This window comes from Marmota flaviventris, chromosome 3 (assembly GCF_047511675.1).
Source record: "Marmota flaviventris isolate mMarFla1 chromosome 3, mMarFla1.hap1, whole genome shotgun sequence".
Classification (NCBI taxonomy): Eukaryota; Metazoa; Chordata; class Mammalia; order Rodentia; family Sciuridae; genus Marmota; species Marmota flaviventris.
The window spans coordinates 159,300,680-159,327,141 of record NC_092500.1 but is presented as its reverse complement, the minus strand read 5'-3'; the positions used below and the strand labels follow the sequence as shown (position 1 = coordinate 159,327,141).

Below are 26,462 nucleotides of genomic sequence, written 5' to 3'. Positions count from 1 at the left end.
AAAACACTTAATACAGGGTGATTAGTATACATTTTCTAAGAATAAGGACTTTGTCCTATGTAGTGAAAATAGCATTATCACATTTAAGAAAATTATTTAAAACAAGAAATCTATATGATAAACCCTAAGGAATTTATTGAAAATAATAGTACATACTATTTAAGAATAGTAGGCATGGCCTTTGTTTTATATATAGCAACCATGTTTTCTGAAATATGCACCAATGTTGGGGGAATGGAATCTTGCTTTACAGTGGAATCATAGATAGAACATTCCTGTTCAACGTGTCCACTGGCAGATTTTCCAGCTGCTGTATCCCATTTAACATTGCCATGGAGGCATTTTATTCTGAAGAGTAGAGAAATATTATCACATAGCAAAATCCTAGTTTTATTGGAAGTTGTATTTTCGGCTAATATTAAAATTTTCATTTGCTTTAAGATTTATTTAGGTCATTTTTTTAACTCTCTTCCTTCATTATTTTGTAGCCATTAATTCTATGTGATTTAAAATTTTCTAATACAATGATTTAATTTTGTTATTTAATTTAGAGTTAAATTCTGAGGTAGTATAGTTATAAAAGATAATAACACTATATTAAATATGCAGACTAAAACTTACTCTGTTAATAATGGAAATATTTATTGTAAATGTATGTATGAAAGGTACACACATTTGAAAATTTAGTGGTAGCTTGCACTACTTAGAGGAAGTTTTAAAAATGTGAGATATCCTATATCTTATTTTTATTCTCTTTTTCTTTCTTGTTAAATAATTTGTGCTAACTATATTTCTCTTCTCCTAATTTTAAACTTTGAATTTTTCCCATAAATATTTAACTTGCATATTTTCATTATTTTTGAATATGTGGAGAAATAACCATTTCCCCTTTTCTATTTCAATAAATTTCCTCTGCAGAATTTTATTTCAACAGCTATAAAATTATTAAAAATGACTTAAAATATTATTCAAGACATTATTGCCTTTGTCTTGAAATGCTGTTTTTCCAATTTTATAACAACTCTAGTCATTATAATTATCTTCATATTAAAAAAGACATTTCTTTTTTCTCACAAAGTCCCTTCTATGTTTATTTACAGGTATTTTAGGTCTGTGTAATATAAATACAGTTGCTACCTAAGGGTCATTTTAAACACATAGATGACATACTTTAAAAATGTTTCTCGTAACTGCTTAGGAATGAATACATTTCAGTATGACCTCATCTTTTTAAAATGTTCAGTGAAAAAATTTCAAAAATTTTTCTCAAGATGCACAGCAAAAATGTGACCATGTCATGCAAATAATTAGGCAGATTATTTCTCAGTGAACAAGCCCTATAACTTATTTGCCATATAAGGACTTATTTGATTTTTCCTTTTTATACGATAGTAAATTTTATTATAGTATTTTTAGCTTTAACCTAGGCTATTATATTTAATATTAACTAATTTTGAAGGGAAATTGATATTGGAAGGAAATTGTCCAAAGTCTTAGCATAGTTTGTTGACTTCATGAATTTCAGCCTGTCTTTCAATTTCAGCCTTTATGAACCATAGATGCTCAGTGGTCCAAATTCATCTGAATATGTTCTGATGTTGATAGTTGTTGTATTGATTGTTTGCTCAGTGATACCTCTTTTTTATTTATCTGTTAAAATTCAAGGAGATTAGGGGATATAGAGGACAAAATTGAGAGCTGCATTTTCTAAAAGCCCTGGAATGAGATTTTTCTCAAAAGCTCTGCTTTCTGATTTAGGACAGAAACCTATCTTTTAAAGTCTTTGTCAGTAATTTTTATTAAAGACATATTTTCTTAGTTCTCTTCTCTCCTCTTCCTTTTGAACTTTAATATTCTTTAGATCTGTTTTCATAAATTTTATAAATTACATAATGTAATGGGATGCATTTTCAATTGAACACCATTTAGGTTCTTGTGATTTTCTTCTAATTCCAAATTTATTCCAAAATAAAATTAATTGGAGAAACTTGATTTTTTTAAAACGACATTTTTAAAAAATGTAATTGAATATATTATAAAATGTATTAAAAAGTTTTCAAAAATTATCAATACTTTGGAGCAAAACTTGTGCTACTGGGATATAAAAATATCCAGTTTGCATAGAGGAAATAGCTGAAATACAATCAGTAGAGCAGAACAACTTGCTGTTATTACATATAACATTATGTGATGTCATGGTCACAGTGAAGAAAATTCTTCAAATTATCAATAGATGAATGAATTGCCATGATGTCCAAATAAAGTCATGATTCAGATTGCTCTCTGAATGCCCCACACATCCTTATTTTTAGTTAGCAACATTTGTTGCTGTAGATTTTTTACCTTACACAAGGAGTCATGGATATCCATAACTCTAACACGTTAAGATCAAAGAAAGGATGTCCAGAGGAAACCAGTATAGCATATTACTATTGTTTATTTGTGAGAACTTGAAAATACATTGAGTGTAACTCAAGTGTTTTCTTGTATTCTTTAAGGTGGACTTGGTGACCATGGTATGTCAAAGAAACGTGGGGCCCTCTATCAACTCATAGACAGGATAAGAAGAATTGGCTCTGGTATATCAATGTTTAAAGTTGCAGACGCTTGACTTGATGTACAGTAAATATTATACTCATAGAAGTTTGGTTAATTAAAATCAGTGTGCCATTATGATATGAAGTTTGTAAAGAATATATGCTGAGAAAGAGTCCTTTCTTTATTTAGTTTTGTTAGCCAATATATGATATAAGGATTGTAGAACTTAATTTGAAAAATTTGAAATGTTCTTTTAACTTATTTTAAGTTTCTATTTCAAATGTATTAGGTATTTATTTTGTTTATACTTATTTCCAGTCAATTGAGTATCACAGCAAGATATTTTAATAAATCAAGAAGCTATATCAATTTTAATCAAATGGAAAAATATCATAACTATTTCTTTTTAAATAAGTCACTTAAATTGACAAACTAATTTCTTACATTGAAAAGGTAATGTGTTTTTGACCATGAAGCATACATTTAAGACATTCAAATAAACTACTTTCTGGTTTTATAATTAGTAAATATTTAATGAAGTTATTAAATTCTGTTTTTGGATTTTAGTTTTTTAAAGTCCTTTATTCATGCTTATATTCTAACATCTCTTAAATTGATGGATTAATAATTAAATTTTCGAAGTGCTTTCAAGTAATAATTTTCCTAAGCAAAGATGCTTTGCCCCAGGACAGACATAGGTACAGGGAGCACGCATTTAATACTTGTTATGTCAAAACATATTCTAGTGAAAAAGCATTTGTATCAACAATGATAGATGAATATAAAAAAAATCATGTAAATTTATGAAAAACAAAACAGTAACTGAAACTATTATGAAAGACCACCAAGAAAAGTCAAAGACTAGACTTGGAAGCTGCTCCAGAGAGAATGCATTTTATATGAGCCTGCTCTTGAGGTACCTACCTCTGAGTCATGCTGATACGTGGTGAAGAATTCAGGGGAAACTGGAATGGAGATGGCTGAGTGTCCACAGGAGTCAAGAGCACATCTGTTTTTATGTTATTTTGTTGATTATCAATATAATGTAATATTCATAATTTTAGACCATATTATAGAATATTAATTTTGATTTAAAGTATGAGGGATTTAGCCAGAATAAGAAGAGTCTTGAGTACCACATGACTTTATTAAACAACATCTATTTTATTTTTGCGGGGGAGAATTGGTAGTGAGTTAGTAAAATAGAAAATATAAAACCATTTTTTTTCTGGCTTATATGCCTGTGTGAATTCTACCTGCTGTGTACTGATGTATGAAAATTCTTCAAAATTCATTTATAGAGCATTAAGAAATGGTATTTGGATATGAAATACTTAAATATTTTAGTGCTTTTATAAGCTATGTAATATAACTAAAGTTTTTTAAAAATGAATTTTGACTTCAGGCATATTTATTCAAATATGTAAATAAGACATTTCAACTTTTGTCCTTTAAGAGGTAAATGATTCCCTGACAGAGGACTTCTGTTTCACAGAATGTTTTAAATGTCACTGCAGGCTTGGAGCAAAACACCACAGTTAAGGGAAAAGTACCTCTAAAATTCTCAGGGCAAAATGAGAAAAATCGAGTTCCCAGAGCTGCTACATCAAGAACTGAAAGAATATGGCCTGGAGGTGTTATTCCTTATGTTATAGGAGGCAACTTTACTGGTAAGATATTCCCAGAGTGTCTGTTTTGATAAAGAAACACAATTACCATGCAGATTAAGTGTGCGTTTTTATAGAATAGGAATATAGCAACCATAGTATTCAATCAAACTTGGAAAAACACTCCCTTAACCTAGGTTACTAGCTTAGAATATCTTTGAAACTTGGAAAAGAATATCTTTACCCTAAGAGTCTAAGAAATGTTGTGGTTTTTAAACTGAGCTTCAAATGCGCCTATTAAATCTGGAAGCTGATCTCTCTTCAACTGACAGGAAGAATGTATACACCATCTATAGAGCCTTGTACACACATATTTGTAGAGATAGAGAGCCTTGACCTTCTGATTATAAAGTGAGTGTTGATTCTTAATAATGACTCATCTGGGGTGCTATAAGCTAGTACTCTTTGTTTAGTGATAACAATGGCATTCTGAATTGCCCGCCTAGCTCAGGATGGGGGAGCCAGCACAAAGCACTCCTCCCTGGAGTGGACACCATTGTATTAAAGTCGTGCCATTTTTTTCCAGGCAGCCAGAGAGCCATGTTCAAGCAGGCCATGAGGCACTGGGAAAAGCACACCTGCGTGACATTCATTGAAAGAGGTGATGAAGAGAGTTACATTGTATTCACCTATAGGCCTTGTGGGTAAGTAGAACCCGGAGATGATTGAAGTTCAGATGGAAAAAAAAAAATTAAACTCCACAAATAGGATTTGTTTATTAATATTTGCATAGAACTTTGGCCATGAGAAAGTCTGAGTTTTTACATAAGAAAATATTATATATTAGATGAATATATTCTAGGACCACAGAATTTTGTGCCTGTAGGGCAAGTGGTTTCCTCCCTCCACCACACCACTTTCTAACAGTGGCATTGCTGATATCCACTCACCCAAGTTCAGAACTTGAGCATATTTGTGCTTCTGGTGTGCTTCCTCTGAAATCTGTGTTTTCACCTCGTCCCACGTTAGTGCTCTGGTTTGCTTACATCTTCAGCATCCCATGCCTGGGCTATTCTTCTGTCTTGCTCATCAGTTTGCTGCCAAACTAGAATTATTTTCTAAACGTATTGGTCAGAGCAAGGTTCTACATTTTCTGAGTGTCTTAGATATTCCCTCCCATAGTAGTGTTTTCCAGATTTGCTTCTTGCAGGATAACAACTACTTTCTCAAAAATAATATGTCCCATGCTTATATAATTAATTAAAATGAACTCTAATATCATGTATAACTATAATGCATTAATAAAACAAACCTCAAAAAGGCTTCTGTAAATTGTGAAAATGCTGTGCTGTATTTTAATAGATATTTTTACAGCAGTGTGGCAATGAACCTCAGTATTATTTATTATTATTATTATTATTTTGGTACCAGGGATTGAATCCAGGGGCATTTAACCACTGAGCCACATCCCTAGCTATAATATATATAAAATCTTAGAGACAAGGTCTTTCTGAGTTTCTTAGGGCCTACGTTGATAAGGCTGGTTTTGAACTTGTGATCCTCCTGCCTCAGCCTCCTGAGCCACTAAGGATTATAGGCATGTGCCACCCACCCAGCTCATTAAGTTGCTGAGGCTAACTTTGAACTCATGATCCTCCCGCCTCAGCCTCCTGAGCCATGCTACTGGGATTACAGTGTGGGCCACCATGACTGGTGGTTTTATCATTCTTTTGAAATGGTGTTGCTACCTTTAAATCTCATAAAAAATCATTTCAATTATTAAGGAGTTTGGAAGTTGGTGTTGTACAAAGTGTTTAGGGCCAATGAGAATAAGATATGTGTATGTCAAACACTTAACGCTCTCATTGGATTTCATATTGGGTCTTTTATGTCGTCAAAGCTGTGGCACTAAATAAACAAATGCTGTGGTATTTGGTTATTCAGATTAGAATAAGTTAATTTATGATATACATATTGAATTCCCATGTTGTGTTACCTCCATAGTATGTGTTGGGATGTTAACATTGAACATAAGGCATTCTCTCTGAGGAGGACGTAGATAGGCAGATTGGGGGGTGTGATAGCAAGATTCTTATTTGCAAACACCGGAGATGAGCTAACTGAAGCAGGAAGAAGAATGTCTCAGAAGGTTATTAGGTAATAATTAGAATCACATGAATGGAAAATTGGAGAAAGAGGCTGTGGGATGAATCTGGAATCTTAGCTCCCTCCTGCACATCTGAGATCTGTTCTTTAAAGAAATATCTACTGTGTTCTACCATATGCCAGGCTGTGTTCTAGGGGCTGGAGATAACAGGAGTGTCAGACGGAGAGTCCTATGTGCCCATAGAGCTTACATTCTAGGGTGGAGATGCAGAAATGAAGGAGTGAAATAAGTGAAATATAAAACATACCATTAACTACAGGTTAAAGAGAAAAAAAAGTGGGGTGGAGGTGTCATTTGTCAAAAGACTTGAAAATCTTAGGGTAAAGAGGCAACTGGGTATCTGGGAGAACTGAATTCTTGAGGAAGACAAGCAAGAGCTTGTCTGCATTTTCAAGGCAGAGTAAGGAAGTAAGCATGACTGGAGTCGATGGAGTGACAGGAAGGCTGGTTGTAAGAGATGAGCTCTGTATGGTAAGAGATTTGTGTGTGGAAATTGTTTGGGATCTTCTTGTATTTTGTAAAGACTTAAAAGAACCTGTTTTAGTCAGATTAGCAAATTTATACTATGGTAAACAAGGATCCCTCAATCTCAGAGGCCTAGACCAATAGACTTTTATTTCTTTGCCCACGATGGCTTAGCTGTGGCTGCATTACAGCGGTGTTACTCTTGCATCCAGTCTCTCTGCACATTGTTCTCCCTCCAGCAGATGCAATAGAGACAATATGGTCAACCATGTGTTGGCTCTTATAAGACTCCCCCCAGAAATGACACAAACAATTTGGGCTTCTGTGACATTGTCCAGAGCAAACCACATGACCAAACCCAGCATTAGTGGGGTAGGGAAATATAATCATCTGTTAGAGAAGGGTAATGGATATTTTAAACCATTGACACAATTTACCACAGAGCTATTGCAGAATAGTATAATCTGATTTGATGTTTTAGAAGCATCTTGGTGCTAAGAAAACTGCTGCAGGAAGGCTAGAACAGAGAGAATCATCAGTTAGTAAATGATTTCAACACTCCATGTGAGATTTCATGGTTGGACTGGGGTGTTAACAAGGGAGACAATGACAAGATGATTGATTCTGGATATAGGCTGAAGGTAGAGCCAACAGGATTGACTGTTGGAGGACAAAGGGAGGATTCAGGAATCCTGGCATTACGCAGCCTGAGAGTCTGGAAAGTTGGAGTTCCCTTTAACAGAGATGGGTAGGTGAGAAGGTAGATCAGGTTTCTTGGAGAGGAAAACTGGGAACACGATAAATTGAAACATTTATTATTGTACAAATGCAGACATTAAGAAAGTTGGGTGACTATTTGAGCCTGATATTCGACAAATAGTGCTATCTCTGGACTAGCCCTGCTTTAAATCCTTGTGCTAAATCAGTGAAGCAAAGAGATGAAGGTTCTTGTCCTGATGACTACCCCATTCTAATGGTGGGCACTTAAACTTTAGTGGCCTTTTATAGGAGTTTATCATAGAAAACAAGAATAAAAGAGAGGAAGGAAGGATGAAGAAAGGAGTTATTAAAAAAATGTAATGATTAAACTAAAAATAATTGGAAATATAGCTGATGAAAAGGTAGAAGGCATTCCAACCTTTTAATGTTGGAATGTCCCAAAGGATTATCTTAAAGGAAAGTGTTTTGGTCTACCAAACCAAGGTGAAAATAGGGAATAGTATACTTGGATTATTCCCTATGATTAGAGAGAGGTGAGTTTCCTATGGGTGTTGAAAGCATTTCTTGAGGTACCAGATAGATCACAGAATGGTCAAGTTGTAAAAGTGGCACACAAATTAGAAGTAAAAATTTGAGAGCCATATTGAAGAAAATGCCTTCAAACCTGGATTACATTAGAAACTAAGATAATGTTTGGGTATGATTAAATCACATTTTTCTAAATTGCATGTTACCCTATCATTCCATGCCTAATATTTGTCTAAGTACATATTTAGTTATTTAGTTAATCTGAATGTAGAATTCTTTGTCCCTAAGAGCTCTAGTTAGTCAGGGATCAAAGCACCACATTTTTCTTGTTTCACAGGACCACTGTAAAATAATAACTCATGAATAAGGCAGTGTGAAATCTATTTTTCCTTTCCATTACGAAATCCCATCTTATTATAGGAAATTGCTATTGGTAAAATTATGCTAAAAGGGTGTTTTAGGATTAAATAAATTGACCACGTTTCTTTACTGTCTCCCAGAATTTGTTTTGCAAAGTGCTGTCTTCTCTGACTATAACCAGCAGAAATGACTCAATGTGAGTAATTTAGTGGTTATATAATCATCAGATATTTCAGTTTCAATACTACTGCCTTAAGGTATCAAATATTTCAGTTTCAATCTCTCTAATATTTGCACAAAAATTGTTTCTCTATATCTATTATTAGGTATGTAATAAATATTTGAGTATGTAATAAGTATATATGGATTAAAATATTAAAGAAAATTCTCAAGGCAAAAAGACAATTCAGATTTTCACCTTCCCCACCAATTTTCTCTTTTCTATTACTTACTGATTTATTAGGCTTAATTTACTGCTATACTAGATTTACACATAATGAGTACTAATGAGTTCATCTAACTCAGTTAAAATATGTAGACACTTAAAACCTAATTAGAATGAATGAACAAATAAATAAGTAAATGAATAAATAAGTTAAAAACCTACAGAAATAATTTGGGGAAGAAAGAGACTGACACAGGAATTTATATTTGTGCAAAATCAAAAGCACCATCTAATGTACTTACCCTGGAAATTAAAATTGTAAAATTCTTTTTAATCTTTTGAGCAATTAATTTTTGACAATTTTTCTTTTAATTTAATTAATCAGAGAGATGTTTGACAATGTCTAGTGCACTGCAGTTCCCAACTACTTAAGACCAATTATTTAGTGCTCTCTAATGCTGTTTAGGAGGAACATCCTATAGACGAGCTATTTCAATTCAAACCTGATTATCAAAGTTTTAGATATGATTTTATTTGCATTTGTAACTATAGCTACTATTGTTAATAACCTAAAATTCATTTTAAAGAGTGTCCAATGTATTTATTATTTATAGAGTGTGTGGATAAGAGACTTCCAGACTGTTATGCATTCATACATACATGTGTACACACACATGTAAATGAATAAATAGAACTTCTATTTTGGATAGAAAAATATTCTATGTATATACATTTATAAATATATAAATATCAATAATTCAGTGATGATTTGCAGGAAGGTATTCCTGGGTGTTTCACATTTTTTTTTCTGATAATCCAGGAGATTCTTTTAGACGGTGAGATTAAAAAAAATCACACTCAAATGTTAGTCTGAACAATAGACAGAAATCACAGAAATCTAATACTTCTTTGAACTATTAACTATTGTCAGTGTTTTTTTTTTTTTTTTTCCATCAGGTTTTGCAGACAATTCAGGATGCTATAAGAGAACACTATAGGCTTGGTGACTTATAATGAACAAAAATTTAAATTTCAGTTTTGAGCCTGGGCACTGCAGATAGAGTGTCAAAAGAGAGACCACGTCCTGGTTCCTTATGTTATTTATTTATTTATTTGTACTGGAGATTGAACCCAGGGGTGCTCAAATGCTGAGTCACATCTCCAATGATTTTTATTTTTTATTTTGAGAAACAGCCTGGTTATTGCTGAGGCTGGCCTGCGATTCTCCTGCCTCAGCCTCCAGAATCACTGGGATCACAGGCATGTACCACTGTGCTATGGTTCAACATAACTCTTCACAAAAGTCCACCATATTGTAATTTATCCATTTTTCTCTTCCACCAACATCTCCACTTTCTACTTTATTATAGATGCTGCTCCTACGTAGGTCGGAGGGGAAATGGACCCCAGGCAATCTCTATTGGAAAGAACTGTGATAAGTTTGGGATCGTTGTTCATGAACTGGGCCATGTGATCGGCTTTTGGCATGAGCACACACGACCAGATCGAGACAACCACGTAACCATCATAAGAGAAAACATTCAGCCAGGTGAGAGAGATTTTAGGGTGTGTAAAATTATTATGTTTTGTAAACAGTGTACAATATGTGGCAGATTCAATATGTTATTTGATTAAAAATCACTCTTGGAGGTTTTATATTTTTAATTTCTTCTTAGAGACTGAAATTTCCTGCATTTTCTAGGCTTTGTTTGTTTCTTAAGGTCTTAGCTGTTTTCTTTCTAAACGTCTGTACTTTTTCAAGAATGGGTGTGAGCTATGAACAATATACTAATATCATTAAATGATTATTTTATGTGAACTGTTTTTGTGCTTTAGATCTATAATTTATTTTTTAAGACTTAGAAAGAGCCCAGGGTTTGCCATGACATGCACGGTAACCACAGGAATCTACATTTATCATGTATAATTTCTGAAGAAAATTCCAGTGAAATGAGTCATTTCCAGGATAGTCTACATAGTTTCTTTGAGATTTTTCTCTTAAACTTGACTTTACCAAAGACAGACTATTAAGAATATTTTTAGTAGTTGAAATATAATTTATAATTAAATTTTAATTTTCTTTTAAGAATTGGTATATAATAGTTGCATCATTATAAAACTTTTTACTTAACTTTCACATTTGCAAAGATCAGTAAGTACATTTCCATCTCTACCCCCCCCCCCAAAAAAAAATCTGTTGTTTGGAATTTTTTATAAGGTAGTATGCACTTTTAGCAAAAGTAAAATAAAAATGTGATCTTACTTTATTTTTCATGGGCAATTTTAAATTATCAATGTTGAAATTCTTATCATTTTCTATAATTCAGAGTTGCTTTCTTTATTTGCTCATTATATATTTGGTACCAATTAATGCTGAGGCACTATTAGACATTGAAAGTTACTGTCATGGAAAACACAAAACTTTTTATCTATACAAATGAGTTCAAGTGAGTAAGAAAAGTACCTGTCACATTGAGAATACTGCAGAAAAGAAGCAAAGTTGTAACAAGCGTACCTTGGCAAATCCAGAGAGATGTCACACAAAAAACTGAAATTTAGAAATAAAGTAGAAATATTTATTGCAGGTGGACCAGAAAAGTGGTCAAATTTCTAGGCTGAAAATACATGATCCTTTTCACTTAACTGTTGTGGTGGCACGTTGAACTATGAGTAAGAGTTAGTTGACAACTACCTGGGGAGGGTGGAGAATCTTTTCTGTGAATCTAAGAAATTTAGATTGTAACCTGTAGCTACTGGGGAATAAGTGAAGGATTATAAACAGAGAAAGTTAAGATTTTTTTATTTTATTTTATTTTTTTTATTAGCTACACATGACATTACAATGATCTTGGCAATTCATACATTTGAATCATTGGGGTAGAAACACACTCTATGACCAGTGTGATTCTGCAATCTGTACAATTAGAAAAATGAGAAATTATACCCCAAGATTTTTAAAAGAGGAATTCTGTAAGCTGTAATAAACATTAATTGGGGGTGGGGGAAGATGAGCCTAAAGTCAGGGAAACCTATTAGTCAAAATAGTAGTTTTTGAGAGGTGGCTGTGTTCTCAATTAGGGTAGGACAGGCAAGAGGAAGAAGAGAGTCTTAAAATGTTTTAAGAGGAACATAAAGAAAGATCTGCAAAAGCTTTATCTTCAGACAACACGATGAATTGTGGTATCATCAACTGAAAAAAGAAACACTGGTGAAGAGGATTGGTTTTGAGAAAAAGAAATAAAAAATACTGATTCCATTCAACACATCCCTCAATTCAAAGACCCTTTGTATGATCCTCCTTTACTAGACAAAGGAAAGGTGAGTTTGGACTTTAGTATGTATCTGGAGATAAACATTTTGTAGTGGATTTGACCGTCTAGGGAAAAACTGAGGGAGAAGAGGAGAAAAGTGGAGCATAGAAAATGGAAAGCAATAAGATTTGAGCAACCTTTAGAAGAGTGTCCACCAGAAGGCCAAAGGTGTCCTCTAAGAGGTAAAAGAAAAAAATCAGTGTAATGTGATGTTCCAGAAGCCAAGTGAGGAAATCAATTCAAGAATGACAAAGTGATCTGTAGAGCTGGATACTAAAGACAAGCAAAGAAAATTTATACTCCCCCAAATAGAAGCCCTGGCCTGAACCATCCATCAAAGTTCATCTTTATGTTTTATATCATTGAGAGAAAAACTTAGAGGAAACAATATTTCTGAAAATTCATTCAACTATCAAATAAATGAGAAGCTTGCTATTAACCACAGCTATTTTCTTCTATTTGCCAAATATTATGTGGACTCCTCCAAATACTCTTATAAAGTCCATAACTTTCAAAAATGATTTTACCATTAAGAAGGTTTCTGATTCAACATAAATATTACCTAAAACAAGGAAAAATGTATAGGTATTATTAAGAAATAGATTATGATACCTTAACACCTGACATAGTAGTAGGAAAATTTTGATCAAATACTTTTTTGACTAAACATTCAGGTCAATTGAAAATAAAAGATATTTCCAGAGATTTCTTAAGTAATTGGAACTACTGTATCAGAACTACTGTACCAGTCTGAAAGCATTCATGTTAGAGATTAGTTATCAACAAATTATGAGTTTCCCTAACTCAGAGACTTAAGATCAGGTATTTCTCAAGAGCTATGGGTAATAAAAACAAATGCTGGTTTCATATTTACATGCAAAATTGGTGACTATGATTAAGAGGTAAATTGTTATGAGGATCAAATTTATATTAGAAGATACCTTCAAGAAAGAAGCTACCATTTATTTTAATTGTTAAGTGTGAGTCACTCTGTTTCTATCACCGATTCTCCCCTTCTTGCAAGAAGCAAGTCTAATTTTCTTTTGTTTGGATTGTATGAGGCTATGTTCTTTTTAACTAGCAAACTCCTCTGTTACACATGTTTAAGTGATAAGTTATATTCAGGGAAATGCATTTCTGAAGTTGGTTATGTTTCACTTTCAGAAAATTTATGAAATTCTGCTCTAGCTAGAGAATCTATTCTCATATTGTTTTCTAAATTGAAATCGTGTTGATGGTCACAAAATTTGGTCTATAGCTTTTTGAAAATTCCCTCTAGAATGGGATATGCTATAATATGCTGAAAATTCCTTAGGAAAACAAGAATTTGAATGAAAATTTAGGATAATTTTTAAGAATGTTTGCTAACACACATAGACATATCATAGATTTGTGGAATATATATTTCAATATATAGGTTAGATAATTAATTTAAAATTATTTATGGTGTGAATTCATTCAAAGATGGACTAAAACACGTTAGCCTAGAACATGGGTTCTATGGATCCAAGTTGTTTCCTTCATCCCTAATGCTCAAATGAGTATTGGTTTCACCATCATGTAAGAGAGATGTTATATTGTGAAATCACTAGATTTCTTTACTGCCTTTTGGAAAATTTTTTATTTAATATTTTTATGTTTAATAGAAATATGGCATGGGACTAAAAACCTAGTTATAATAATGGTATAATAGTTTCATTCCCAGCCCTATATGAATTTGGAATTCCAGTACTTTACCTTTAAATAAAATGTTTCAAAGCTTTGTAAATTACATAAATAACATGACTTGTATCATCTTCGACTGATTTAATAGTGAAAAGAGAATCATTGAAATGTAACTCTCTTGAAAGAAATTCTTTGGTTTGGGAATTATTGATGTAGACCCATGTATTTAACTCTTTTTTTTTTTTTTTTTTCCAAATTTCAGGAAAAAATGTTGCCTAAAAAGGTACACACAGGCAGTCGAAAATCTCTTAAAATTGAAGATGTCCTAAAGTTAAGATAGCAGATGTGCAAAGGAAAAAAAAAAGTTCTGAAGCATATTATTCTTGATTCAAAAGCTGTCAAAGTAGAAACTTCTTTTTCTCAAGGGGAACCTTGTTTTATTTTTGAATGAAAGTAGATTTGCTATTGTTTTATCACCAATGATGAAGTCATGTAGCTATAACCTCAGAGTTGTGTTTATACTAATATTGTTTTTGTATCTTCCCACAGCGTTTCTTAGAAAGGATCTAAAGCAAATAGATAATTTTTGTGGGTCCTGGCAAATGTAGTCATGAGAAAAAGATGGGAAAGGCATTAAATAAAAGCATAACTTTACAATCACTTCTACTGTACCCAGAGAAGCAGTATGATTTTAAAGAAACAAATATTATGTGGTGTTAACAAGTATACACAGAAAACAAACCCAAAATATGCTTCTGGTAATTTCCTTGCTGCAGAACTGAACTCATTGTTCAAATTCAATTCTTTTGCAACTTGCTCTTTTAATATGATATCGGAGTGCAAATGATTTTTGCACACACCTGGGAATTGGTATGTAAATACAATCAGCAAAAAGATCAGTCATTTAGTCAAAAGCAGATGCAGGTCTAGGAAGTGCTCTTATGTTCTTTTAGTTAAAAGGCTTCTGTGCTTTTGTTTATCCCTGATTCATAGGTCAAGAGTACAATTTTCTGAAGATGGAGCCTGGAGAAGTAAACTCCCTTGGCGAAAGATACGATTTTGACAGTATCATGCACTATGCCAGGAACACCTTCTCAAGGTTGGAGTCTCAGGTTATACCTTTTGACTTTTAATCCCTTTCTCCATGTGGCCTCTCACAAAGCTATGTTTGATATTAGAACCAGACCATCTTCCAATATTGCTGCCTCCTGTCAAAAAGAAAGTAGAAAAATAACGGTTAACATTCATAGCTAATAGCAGGCATTCATTTAAAAGACATTTTACATTACCTATCCAATGTATAAATTTAAAGTGATCATTTTAAAATGATTTAAACAATTTTATATTCATAAATTGTAAAAGAAAGTGCAATTAAAACCATTACCAAACTAGTCATCACATTAAATTGGCAAAGCATTGCTTAATGAAATTCAGGCATTCCTAAAGCAACAGGTTACTTTATTGTTGAGTTTGGATTACATTCTCTACAAAGAGTGTTTTGTAATGTGGATTTTCAGTTTTAGTACTCAAGTGCCATTTATGGTCAAAAATTGATATTACTAGATGGATTCTCAAAGAAGAAGGTTAAGAAGATATTTTACTTCCACGTAGTTGAGAACTACAGTTCATCTATTGCTAACCTTAAATTTATTCCATTAGTAACTGAATGCTGTTTTTAAAGAGGTAATAAATTTGGGTTTTGATCTACTTTACTCTAAAGATGATGCCATCAAGCAAATAGTTCCCAGGTAAGGATCTGGAAGAATTTAAGCACTGTCTTCCTTCATCCCTTTTTTCCATTGACACCAATTTTACACTAACCTTCCTGCCCATTTCCATTCATTCTTCTTGCCCACTTATGTCCATGTCACATTTCATTAACATCTATTTTTAAAAACCAGATTAGGAAAAAGAGAAAAATATTCAAATGTATTCCTATGCTCTAAAAACAAATTTCTTGGTAAAAAGTAAAATACATGTTAATGACCCCTTAATACATGAAAACATTTTAAAATTATCTTTATCTGGGCAAGGTGGCACATTCCTATAATCCTAGCAACTTGAAAGACTGATGCAGGAGGATCATGAGTTCAAAGCCAGCTCAGGAACTTAATGATGCCCTGAATGCTGAATGCTCTAAATAAAATATAAAAAGTGCTGGAGATGTCACTCAGTAGTTAAGTGCCCCTGGGTTCAATCCTCAGTACCAAAAAAAGAAAAAATAAATCTTTTAAAAAAGTCTGAATGTCAAAAATTTGAGTGTTGACTATATTTAACATTCATAGATTTAAAAGTCATTACCTTCTGAAGATATATAATATTTATTTTTGTGCAAATGTGATAACTATCCAGATACTAACTGTTCATTCCTGGATTTGAATTTAAGTTTTTGTAGATATGTACCCAGAAATTTGGCCTGAAATTAACCCTAAAATTTTATTTTTAGGTCAATGCTTGAAATTCATTTTTACATGTAAATATGTAAGAAGTTGATCGTTGCATCCCAGTTCATCCAAGACACCGTTCTCATGCTGTTGAATTAGATTATTTAGAATTAACCTGAGGTTTAATGCTTTAGAGAAGAGGAGGTGAAAGAAATTTATCTCCTCTGTCCTTCATAGGATGAATCTTCACTAAGGATTACCATATATAGCATATTAGCATATTCTCTTAGTCTGTACTACTTTGATATTACATTGCATTTTTCCCCCCAAAACTACAATGTTCTTGCTGCCTGCTGTCAATCACCACCAACCTATCTTTGTATGGTATGACAACTAGCTTTGACCTATGATTCTGTTTCAAAACTTCATTCTTGTGGATATTCAGATTTGTGACACCATTTGTTTAAAAAAACTATCTTTGCCCAAATGAGTATGGTTATGGCACTCATGTTAAAGATAATTTGACTTTATATATGAAGTTTATTTCTGGCCCCTGTTATTTCATTGGTCGGTAGCTCTGCAATTATGCCAGTACCACATATTTCGGTTGCTATAGCTTTATAATATGTTTTGAAATCATTCCTCAAAAGTCAAAGTATGAGTTCTTCAAGTTTATTTCTTTTCTTAAAATTATTTGAGCTTTTCATTTTCTATTGAGGTTATACATAATTTCTAAAGTGTTTTTTTTTAAATTCTGCAAAAAAATCTCTTTGGGATTTTGATAGGGATTGTAGACTGGGTAATATGATATGTGAACAAAGAATATTTCTATTTTATGTGTCTTCTTTAATTTCTTTTTAAAAATATTTATTTTTTAATTTTTAGGTGGACACAATATCTTTATTTTATTTTTATGTGGTACCGAGAATTGAACCTCACGCATGTTAGGCGAGCACTCTAACACTTGAGCCACATCCCCAGCCCCTCTTCTTTAATTTCTTACCACATTGTTTTTTTTAGCTTTCATTTCTTTGGTTAGTTTTATTTCTCAGCCATTTTTTTATGCTATCATAAGCAGAACTTTTCCACTTAATTTCTTTTGCGATTTTTCTGTGTTACTCCACAGAAATGACTTTTGTATATTGATTTTGTATCTTTGTTTCATTATTAGTTTTAACAGTTTTTGTAGAGTATTTATGGTTTTACACATAAGAACATGGCATCTGTAAACAGATAATTTTTACCTTTCCAATTTGGCATGCATGCTATTTATTCTTTTCTCCTTCCCTTTCTCTTTCTTTCCTTCCTTCCTTTCTTCCTTTCATCCTCCTCCTTACCTCTCTCTGTTTTTTGTTTTTTTTTTCTCTTTCGTTTTCTTCTTTCTCTGGCTAAGACTTCGAGTACTGTGTTGAACAGAAGAGGTGACAGACGATAGGTATCCTTGCCTTGTTCCTGATCTTAGTGGAAGAGCTTGTTTTCCACCATTGAATATGATATTAGCTCTAGGCTTTTCTCATGTGACTTGTATTATGTTGAGATAAATTCCTTCTATTTTTAGTTTATTGAGTATCATGAAAACAATCTCGTCATGAGAAATACTTTGTCATGTAGAATCTTCACAAATGCTTTTTTTGTTTTTATATCAACTGAGATGATCACAGAATTTTTGTTCTTCATTCTGCAGATGCAAACATATAAAGTTTTATAATTTCTTCTGTTCATAACGCTTGTAGATTCTGAAAAGAGTCAATAAAAGTTTCAATTGTTTTCAAGAGTGTAGATCAATAGCAGATCTGGGAGAAACAGGGCTGGACCCATGAGGTTTTAATGGTTCATGGATATTTTGTAATGTAGATGTTTGCACACTGGAAAATTCTAATTTTTTACTAAAAAGAGAGTTGTAATATTTTGCAAAATTTTATTTAAAAACATGGCTATTTTTCTCTTTAATTGTAGCTAAAGTGAATGAATAATGGATCCTAGTTAGTATACCCCCAACTGGATGTGACTCAGGCCTGTTCATAGGATTTCACTGAGAAGATCCATTAAAAGTCTGTCTTGCTCAATGGCCAGGATGTAGGGAAGAGAATTTTTAACTTCTTTATCATGACAAAGAAAGAACACAAGAATAAATCACTTAACCTCTTTTTGAATAATTACTTCTTTAGGCAGAATGAGGCTTTAATGTCCATGGATATTTTGTAATATACATGTTTTCACACTGAAAAACTCTTATTTTTCAATAAAAGATTTCATAAAAATATTACAAAGATATGAGATGAAATATTTTCACCTCCAAAATATCATTGACCATTTAAAATGGAATCATGTTTTTGAAAGCTGGAAAATATTAAAAGTTTTCAAATATTATTAATTTATTTTTGAAATAGAAAATAGTGACATTAGTATGGAAGTATTTCATAAATTGTAGCACTTTATTAATTTAGAAATAGCTTTTCTTAACACTACCTGGTAATTTAGTCTTTCATTTCCGTTGCAGTGTCCTATCCAGGGGAGAATCTTACAACTATGTGCAAACTCTCACTTTTAATGATCAGTTCCCACAAATCATTAATCTTCACCCACATCTCAGGTGGTATACACATCGGATTTTGTAGATGCTTGGATCTGGTTTTAAAGAGTTCCACTGTCCTTATTTGAGTTATTCAAGTTAAATCTAATGTTCATCACTCTTTCTTTTATTAAAAACTAGAGAAGTTAGTCTTAAAATACTCAGAGATCATATTACTCTTCTGTTTACCTACTTTCTACAACTTTCTATAGATTAACAGTTGTCCTCCAGGTAAGAGTTAAATTCTCTGGCTGGTGCTCAAACTTTCAAGATCCTCTCATCTCCGAGCTATTGTGTTTCTTGTTCTTTCTCTTGGGGAACACTCTACTCTCAGTTACACATATAGCTCTGACCTTCACTTCTTGTATGTTTGGTTAAAATGTCAAATCCCAAGTAAGTTTTTTTTTTTCAATCATCCTCTTGAAAAGCCAGCTATCATAACTGCACAATCAATATCCAAAATTTTACCTTTATATTTTCTCTCTAGCACTATCACTACCTCAATTATGAATATCTTGTTTAATGCCTTTCTCCTGACATTAGTCTGTTAGAATCATGAAGGTGTGACTTTTTGTCTGTTTTATTTGATGTATAAATCCAGACCTAAAACAGTGCTTAGTAAATATCTCCTAATGGGAGAATTAAATAGACCTGAAAATGTTGTTCTGTTAAAGGAACGTCCTATTGGTTATCCTAATTTGAAAGATATCTTATGATTCTATTTCTTAAATTTATGTACAGTTCTTCCACTTTTTTTTTTTAATCCATATAAACAGACTCCATACTTCTCAACTCTTTGGAATAATCTCTCAGTCTATTTTGACTTTTAAGCTTACTACTTCTTTTTGAGTTATAAATGTTTGATATATATTGCAAAATTAGAATGCAACTTTAGTGCAGTGTAGCCAGAATATTAAATGATGCATATTAAGAAAAATAGCAATTCTCCTACCACAACCTTGAATCCAAAATAACTCATTATCTGTAGTTTAGCCTTATTAGGACATTGATCAAGCTATTTTTGCTTATTTATTTCATAGTGAAAAAATTTATATTATATATATATATATATGTGTGTGTGTATATATGTATATTTACATATGCAAAATTACAATATTTTTGCTTTGCATGGTCTTATCTAAATCGCAGCACTCTGTTTTTCCTTGTTCTTGTAACATATGTTATAATAATACTGAACTTCTCAGTTCTTTAGGTTAAATTAGTTTAACTAAAAGGAAATTAAGTTTTCATTTAACTCTTACAATTTCAGTAGCTTCAATTTTTTTTTTTTGAGGTTGCTATTTTTCTTATTTAATGAGGAAGAATTGTTTTCCAACCTGGTAATCTGTGTGGGAGACCCAAATAAAAGTCTAGTTGGAGACTAAAAAGTATTTCATATTATTACAAACATATGATGTACATTTCTAAGAAAAAAGTGGATGTCATCATTGAACGTGAGGCACACACATTTAACATGAACCTTTTTGTCCTACCTTGATGAAAGTACTTTGAAAGCCTCACACTGCATAAAATTCAAACTGGTGTATCTCCCCTATGATTAAAATTGAGTGTGGGGGGGAAAAACAGCCTGGTGTTTGTTAGGAGTTTTAATTTGGTGACGTAGGTGTGGTTTGCTTCTGTTTTTTTTTTTTTTTTTCCAGGGGGATGTTCCTGGATACCATTCTCCCCAACCGTGATGATAATGGCATACGTCCGGCAATTGGTCAGCGAACCCGATTAAGCAAAGGAGATATTGCACAGGCAAGAAAGCTGTATAGATGTCCAGGTATTGCACAAAACAAACACAGAGGCATGCCTGGGCTTCACTATGCTCTTCCAGATGCATAAGCCAGAATTTAACTCTTGTCCTTCTCTGTGCTGGCAAAAGGTGTATATAGTTCAAGTGATCCAAAATGAGATAGAACAGAACTCTGGAGTGTTCACAGATATAAATAGAAACAGGTTGCTTGAAATCAAATGGTATGTTTTATTTCTTTTAGCTTTATGAGTAAGAGTCAAATAGAATGATCATCTGATCACTGTTAAGTAGTATCATGATTTTGTAGCTAAGTGCTATTTCTTGCTCACAGAAAAAGATTATCTTTTCAGAATGAGATCCTGGAGGATCTTTCCTTGCCAGGAGCATTATTGATGGTGTATAAACTAAAGTTTTATCAGTAGGAATTTATTCTTTTTCCAAAAACAATAATTTCTAAGCATGTTGCTAGTGAATTACTGAGTAAGTGTATGAAATGATAGCTAGACGTTCATGATTTCAGTATGGGCAATGGCATTATTGTACTGATATTTCTGCTAAAAGGAGTTTCCTCTCCATTTAAATCACATTTGCTAAGGAAAATTGTGAGAAACTATTTTTTCCCAATTTTATTTTTATTAGTTTAAAAAAATTTAGGTCCATTAAATTTTCAGAGTAAAGTTGAGGTCTTTGAAATTTAAGTGAGTACATAAAAACTTTTGTATCTTAATGATTCAATATTGAAAACTTCAAAATTTTTCTATTGCACATAAACATTTCTGTATCATATCTACAGATATTTCTACTTAATGTTAATTAATTCATTTACTTCATGTTTAGGTTAAATTCATATTTGAATAATGCCTTTTAAAATATTTATGTAGATATGTAAAATACACACATCTGTGTGGTGCTGTTTTATTTTTTTTTTTTTTTTTACTACAGTTTATGATAGGAAAGATAAATTTATAAGACAGTTACCAGTTGGAAAAAGGATATGGTGATTCTTTACTAATTTCTAGCAACATTGGACATATGCTTTTGTACTTTTAAAAAGAGAAAGATGATGTGATTAGTCATAACTACATAAATGAATTCCTTGAAAATAATCTCATTTGGTTGTCTCTTTAAATGTGTGTGTGTGTGTGTGTGTGTGTGTGTGTGTGTTTGTGTATGTGCATATATATAAAAAGCTCTGTGAGATACATTTGCACATTGACTTAGAAAGTCAATGAGAATACAAAAATAATTGGCACCATAAATTATGGCACCATAATTTAATTTTCAGCCTATGGATCTTCATATTTCAGTTATTAACAGAACTATCATTACAGTTTTCACTTGAGATTTTAATTGTGTAAAATGCATCAGTGGGCCATAATTAACATACACACTCTTTTGTTTAATATAGTATATCCACACTCATAAAAGCACTATAATCTATGAGAAAGACAATTTGTATTTCTAATGCAGTACACAAAGCAAGTTGCTGTATTACAGCTTATGAATTTCACAGAACAAGGGAGAACTAAAAGATAAATGTTACACTGCATGCTCCTTTGGAGTTTGCCTTATTCTTACTCTTCTGTTAGAAATTGCTCGTCAGCAGAGTTCATAAAATATATTTGACTACTTTTCTTGCCAACATTGCTTCTCATCTGGTTATACTCAAAACTCTAGTAGAAGTACATTTTATAGAGCTATTTCTTAGAGTTTAATCTTGAAAGAAACACTGACCTGGTATAGAGTTAGATTTACATGGTTGTGGCTTTTAGGGTCTGTGATAAGTGGTAAGTGATATGACTGCCTGCAAATACTGTTGCTCCTTCTTAAATAATATAGAGAATGGTTTAAAATTTTTATCAGATAATGAACAGTATATATTTTTAATTAAAACAGTAACAGTTACATTTATGGGAATATATAGGTGACATAAACCTTGTAATCCATTATTATATTTATATATGCTCAAAGTATAAATTAAATGGATGTATGAAACCTTGATTTTATTATCAATACATACTTACCATGAAAAAGCTCAAAATAAGACTAAAACTAGAATTTTAAGGCGATGCTCCGGGGGTAAATTATAGTTTAGAATTGTTTTCATTGTGATTTCTTTCTCTTAGTTCTATAGATAGACAAGAAAGTCTTCTTATGAATTACTGTGTAAAGAAAAAAGATGATCCCTTATAGCCCTGGTACTGATGTAGGAGACATGCTGGATCACATGGTCCCAGAAGGGGTATGGGAAGGGAAGGTGGAGATGCTCAGCATTGGGATAAGATAGATTCCTGGATTCTGCTGCCAGACGCTCAATCCTGTGTCCTGATGACTACCAAGCCTTTCAAGCAGTAAGACATCTTAAAGGACACCCACCAAAGCTACTTGCCTGCTATCATAGTACTTTGTATACTGTATGCCATTCGAACAAGAAACATCCAGTGGGGGTAGAGACTAGGTCATTGTTAAACTCTCCTTTATCCTATCAATTAGCAGTTTGCTTGTGAAGGTGATCCTTTCTGGGATATATGAGTTATAGCATATCTGCTCTTGTCAATGATTAATTTGTTCTCTTATTCTCTTTTGGGGCCTCTTTCTTATTTTTCCTTGAGATTCTCATTTTCTAGGGGTATTCTCTACTTTGCTCTAATATTTACATTACTTTCCTTTTCATCTTTAAAAAGTTTTACTCTTCTCCTACAATCACCGGTATTAATCAGCATTTTTTTCTTCATTCAGTTTTTTTTTTTCTGTAATCCCATAACCTTTTTGCTTGTAATTACTTGGTACTTGGACCAACTATAAATGGTAATATTTTCTCCATAGTCTTTCATAGCTAAGTCTGTCAAGCATGTTAGCCAGTTTTCCATTACTTTAACAAATGCTTGAGGTGATTATTTTATAAAGAGAAAAGGTTTACTTTTGGCTTATAGTTTTAGAGGTTTCAGTCTACGATTTATTGGCCTCTTAGATTTTGGACTTGTGGTGAGGTAGCACATTATGGCAGGGATGTGTGGTGGAACAAAGCTGCTCACCTCATGACCAGGAAGTGAAAAAGAAGGAAGAAGAAAGGACTGTAGTCCCACTATCACTTTCAAGGGCACACTTTCAATGACCTGAAGACCTTCCACTAAGCCCCACATCTTAAAGGTCCCTCTCTTCTCAAATAGCACCATGTTGGGGACCAATCCTTTACCACAAGGGCCTTTGAAAAACACTAAAGATCCACACTGCAGCATCAAGCAGCATAGTAAAATTAAGAAAAAAAAGATAAAATAAATTCATATGTAACAATAAGCTTTTGAAGATTAGAATCTCTCTTGTAATATAGACATGTATGTATATTCACACATCAACACAAATAACCCGTGTCCACAAATTCACTTTTGATATGCAAACAACACATATACAGAATGTATATATGTATAGATGTATGTACATTTATGTGCAGGCTGAAGGAATGGAAGGTCAGTTTCAACATGCATTGGTTTGATTAGGAGGAACTTTCAAAGTGTTTTAGCACTCATTTCATTTATTTCTAAAGTTGATATCGGTGTCTTTTTTAGTTACCTAAACTATAGTTATTTAAGTACTATAATTCTGTGATTCTCTAAGAATGCAGATAAAAAAATTCTTCTATAATTGCTTTTAGATGTATGATTTTTGGCTAAAATATACTGTCAACACTAAAAAAAATTCACTTAGTCATCTTTCTCTATTTATTCGTGGATATATCTATTCATCTATCAGCAAACCTTCCCTTTTCAGTGGATGGTAGCACAGGATCCCCAGTAGCCCAAGTCAGACAGTGGGATCATCCTCACTCCATTCTTTTGTCTGCCTCTCTTCCCATGCCTACTCAATCTCCACCCTTTTATTTCCACTCTCTAGAATCTCAAATTCCTACAGTGAATATTTTGGGTACCATCCCCTCTTGTCTGATTGCTGGCATGCCTCCTGTTTATCTCTTGCCTTTACTCATCTATCCTTTCAGTTTTCTGGCCATGCTGCTGTCCAAGTGGCATTTCAAAATGCAAGTCTTTTCACATGCATCTTCGGATTAAAGGTTAAATTCCTTCTCCACGCTTCTTTCAAAGTTTGTCCCACATCTCTTCCCTCCTCCTCCATGTCTAGGTACTGATTTCACTAGAATTTAGTTTCTCACCCTTATGTCCATTAGCCTCTGTGGTATCCCTTGCTTTGCATCTCTTCTGTCAGACAGAACCACCCATAACTGCCATCTGTTGAAATCCTGTTACTTAAAAATGCCCTGGTCTTCCAGGACTCCTGCAGTGGTAAATGAGTTATTTGATCCTTGTCTTTGTATCTTACTCTCATAATTATCAGTTTACTTGTTATTTCCCACACTCAACTGTAAGCTCTTCAAGCATCAGAGTTGGGCTTTTCTTCCTGGTATCTGGAATCCAATATAAGTTAGGAGCTCAAGAAACTTGAATGAATGAATGAATGAAACAGCTTTCATATGTGATGGGAACTGCACTGGATGTTACAGACATGGAAGGGAACACAGAATTTATATACAGATAGCAAGGGAGGGACTTCAGAGGAGGGCAGTAGAGCATGGTGAAGAAGTAAATCTAATCCATAAAGGATGCTAGAGTTAGGAGTAATTGATCTGCTGTGTATTGGATGAGAAAGGCTTCCAGGAGCTGATAATTGTGCCCTGACTTGAAGTGATTTTAGGCTTGGCTGTGCAGTTCCTACAAAATATATTTTAAAAATTTTCAACAACTTATCCTACTATAATTTCTCAGATGATTACTTAGGATTCTTTTTTTTCTATTTCCTTTTATGAAAATCATTTTGAACCAAAATTTTATTTATGATGTTTTAAAAATTTTAAGGAGCCCAGAATTTATGTATGATTTAAAAACATTAGGTACTACTAAATTAATCAGATGTGTTTATTACTTCTTTTAAGCTAGAATTTATCAATTTTTTAGAGACTGGTTAATTCAAATTATTTTGTAGTTGTCTGTTTTCATTAGCTTTAGTAAAATACAGGATATGGAAAAGAAGATGATTTTAAAATTTGGTATTTGTTGGATGCTATGGACATTTGACAGGAAATATATTTGTAGATGGATGTGCAGTCCTTTGTTTGATCATGTTATTAAAAGATGAGAATCTGTAATTATTTATCAATAATGCACAATCTAAATGGTGCTTATACCAAAATTTTCTGTTAGAAGAAGGAAGATATGTATAGGTTATTTAATTGAAATGTAAGGTAAGTCATATGATAGACTTTTATATTTAACTTCCAAATTGTGTTTTAAAGTAATGTTGATTTAGAATGCTCATCATAATAATTTACCTCTTTATATTTTTGAACGCTTTTATTTTTCCAAATATACTCAGAAATTCTTAGTTGTAGTTTAAAGACACATTTTTACCATACAGTTCTAGTCTTTCTGCCAGTGGTAGAAGTGCTAAGATGATTCAGGGCATAGTAACATTTGACCCCTACAAAACAACCTTATGAAGTCTATGTGAACAAAATAGATGCAAGAGAAAACTGGATCTAAGGCTTTTGAACTTTGAGTGTGATGATGTAATTAGGAAGTGACAATGTCAGTACTTACATTTGTCTTCTCATCCACAAACCTTGTTGTCAATGTGTAGACTGAGTGATAGAATTGAATGGTGCCAACTATTCTTTGTTAATTTTTAAAATTACTTGAATAGTAAAGATTTTTTTTTATAACTGAACATAACTCAATTAATGGCTAAAATGTCATGTGTAGTAGGGGATCTTTAACTTGGAACAATCACATTTATTGAGGAATGTTTAGAAACTTTAATAATAGATGTTTGTACTTTTTTTCCCTTTGTACTAGGGATTGAATTCAGAGGCAGTTAAGGACTGAGCCACATCCCAGCCCTATTTTGTATTTTATTTAGAGACAGGGTCTCACTGAGTTACTTAGCACCTTGCTTTTGCTGAGGCTGGCTTTGAACTTGTGATTCTCCTGCCTCA

The 26,462-nt window shown here is 32.7% G+C and overlaps 1 protein-coding gene across 1 annotated transcript in view; it reads left to right on the top strand.

Annotated features, from left to right (window-relative positions):
• Positions 1 to 26,462, top strand: part of Tll1 (tolloid like 1) — a 202,924-nt gene that overhangs the window by 106,761 nt on the left and 69,701 nt on the right. The window contains exons 3-8 of the mRNA XM_027927052.2: positions 2,499 to 2,579; positions 4,056 to 4,208; positions 4,732 to 4,849; positions 10,141 to 10,319; positions 14,740 to 14,845; positions 20,364 to 20,488. Coding sequence (XP_027782853.1) covers positions 2,499 to 2,579; positions 4,056 to 4,208; positions 4,732 to 4,849; positions 10,141 to 10,319; positions 14,740 to 14,845; positions 20,364 to 20,488 — 762 coding nt within the window. The remainder of the gene's footprint in view (positions 1 to 2,498; positions 2,580 to 4,055; positions 4,209 to 4,731; positions 4,850 to 10,140; positions 10,320 to 14,739; positions 14,846 to 20,363; positions 20,489 to 26,462) is intronic.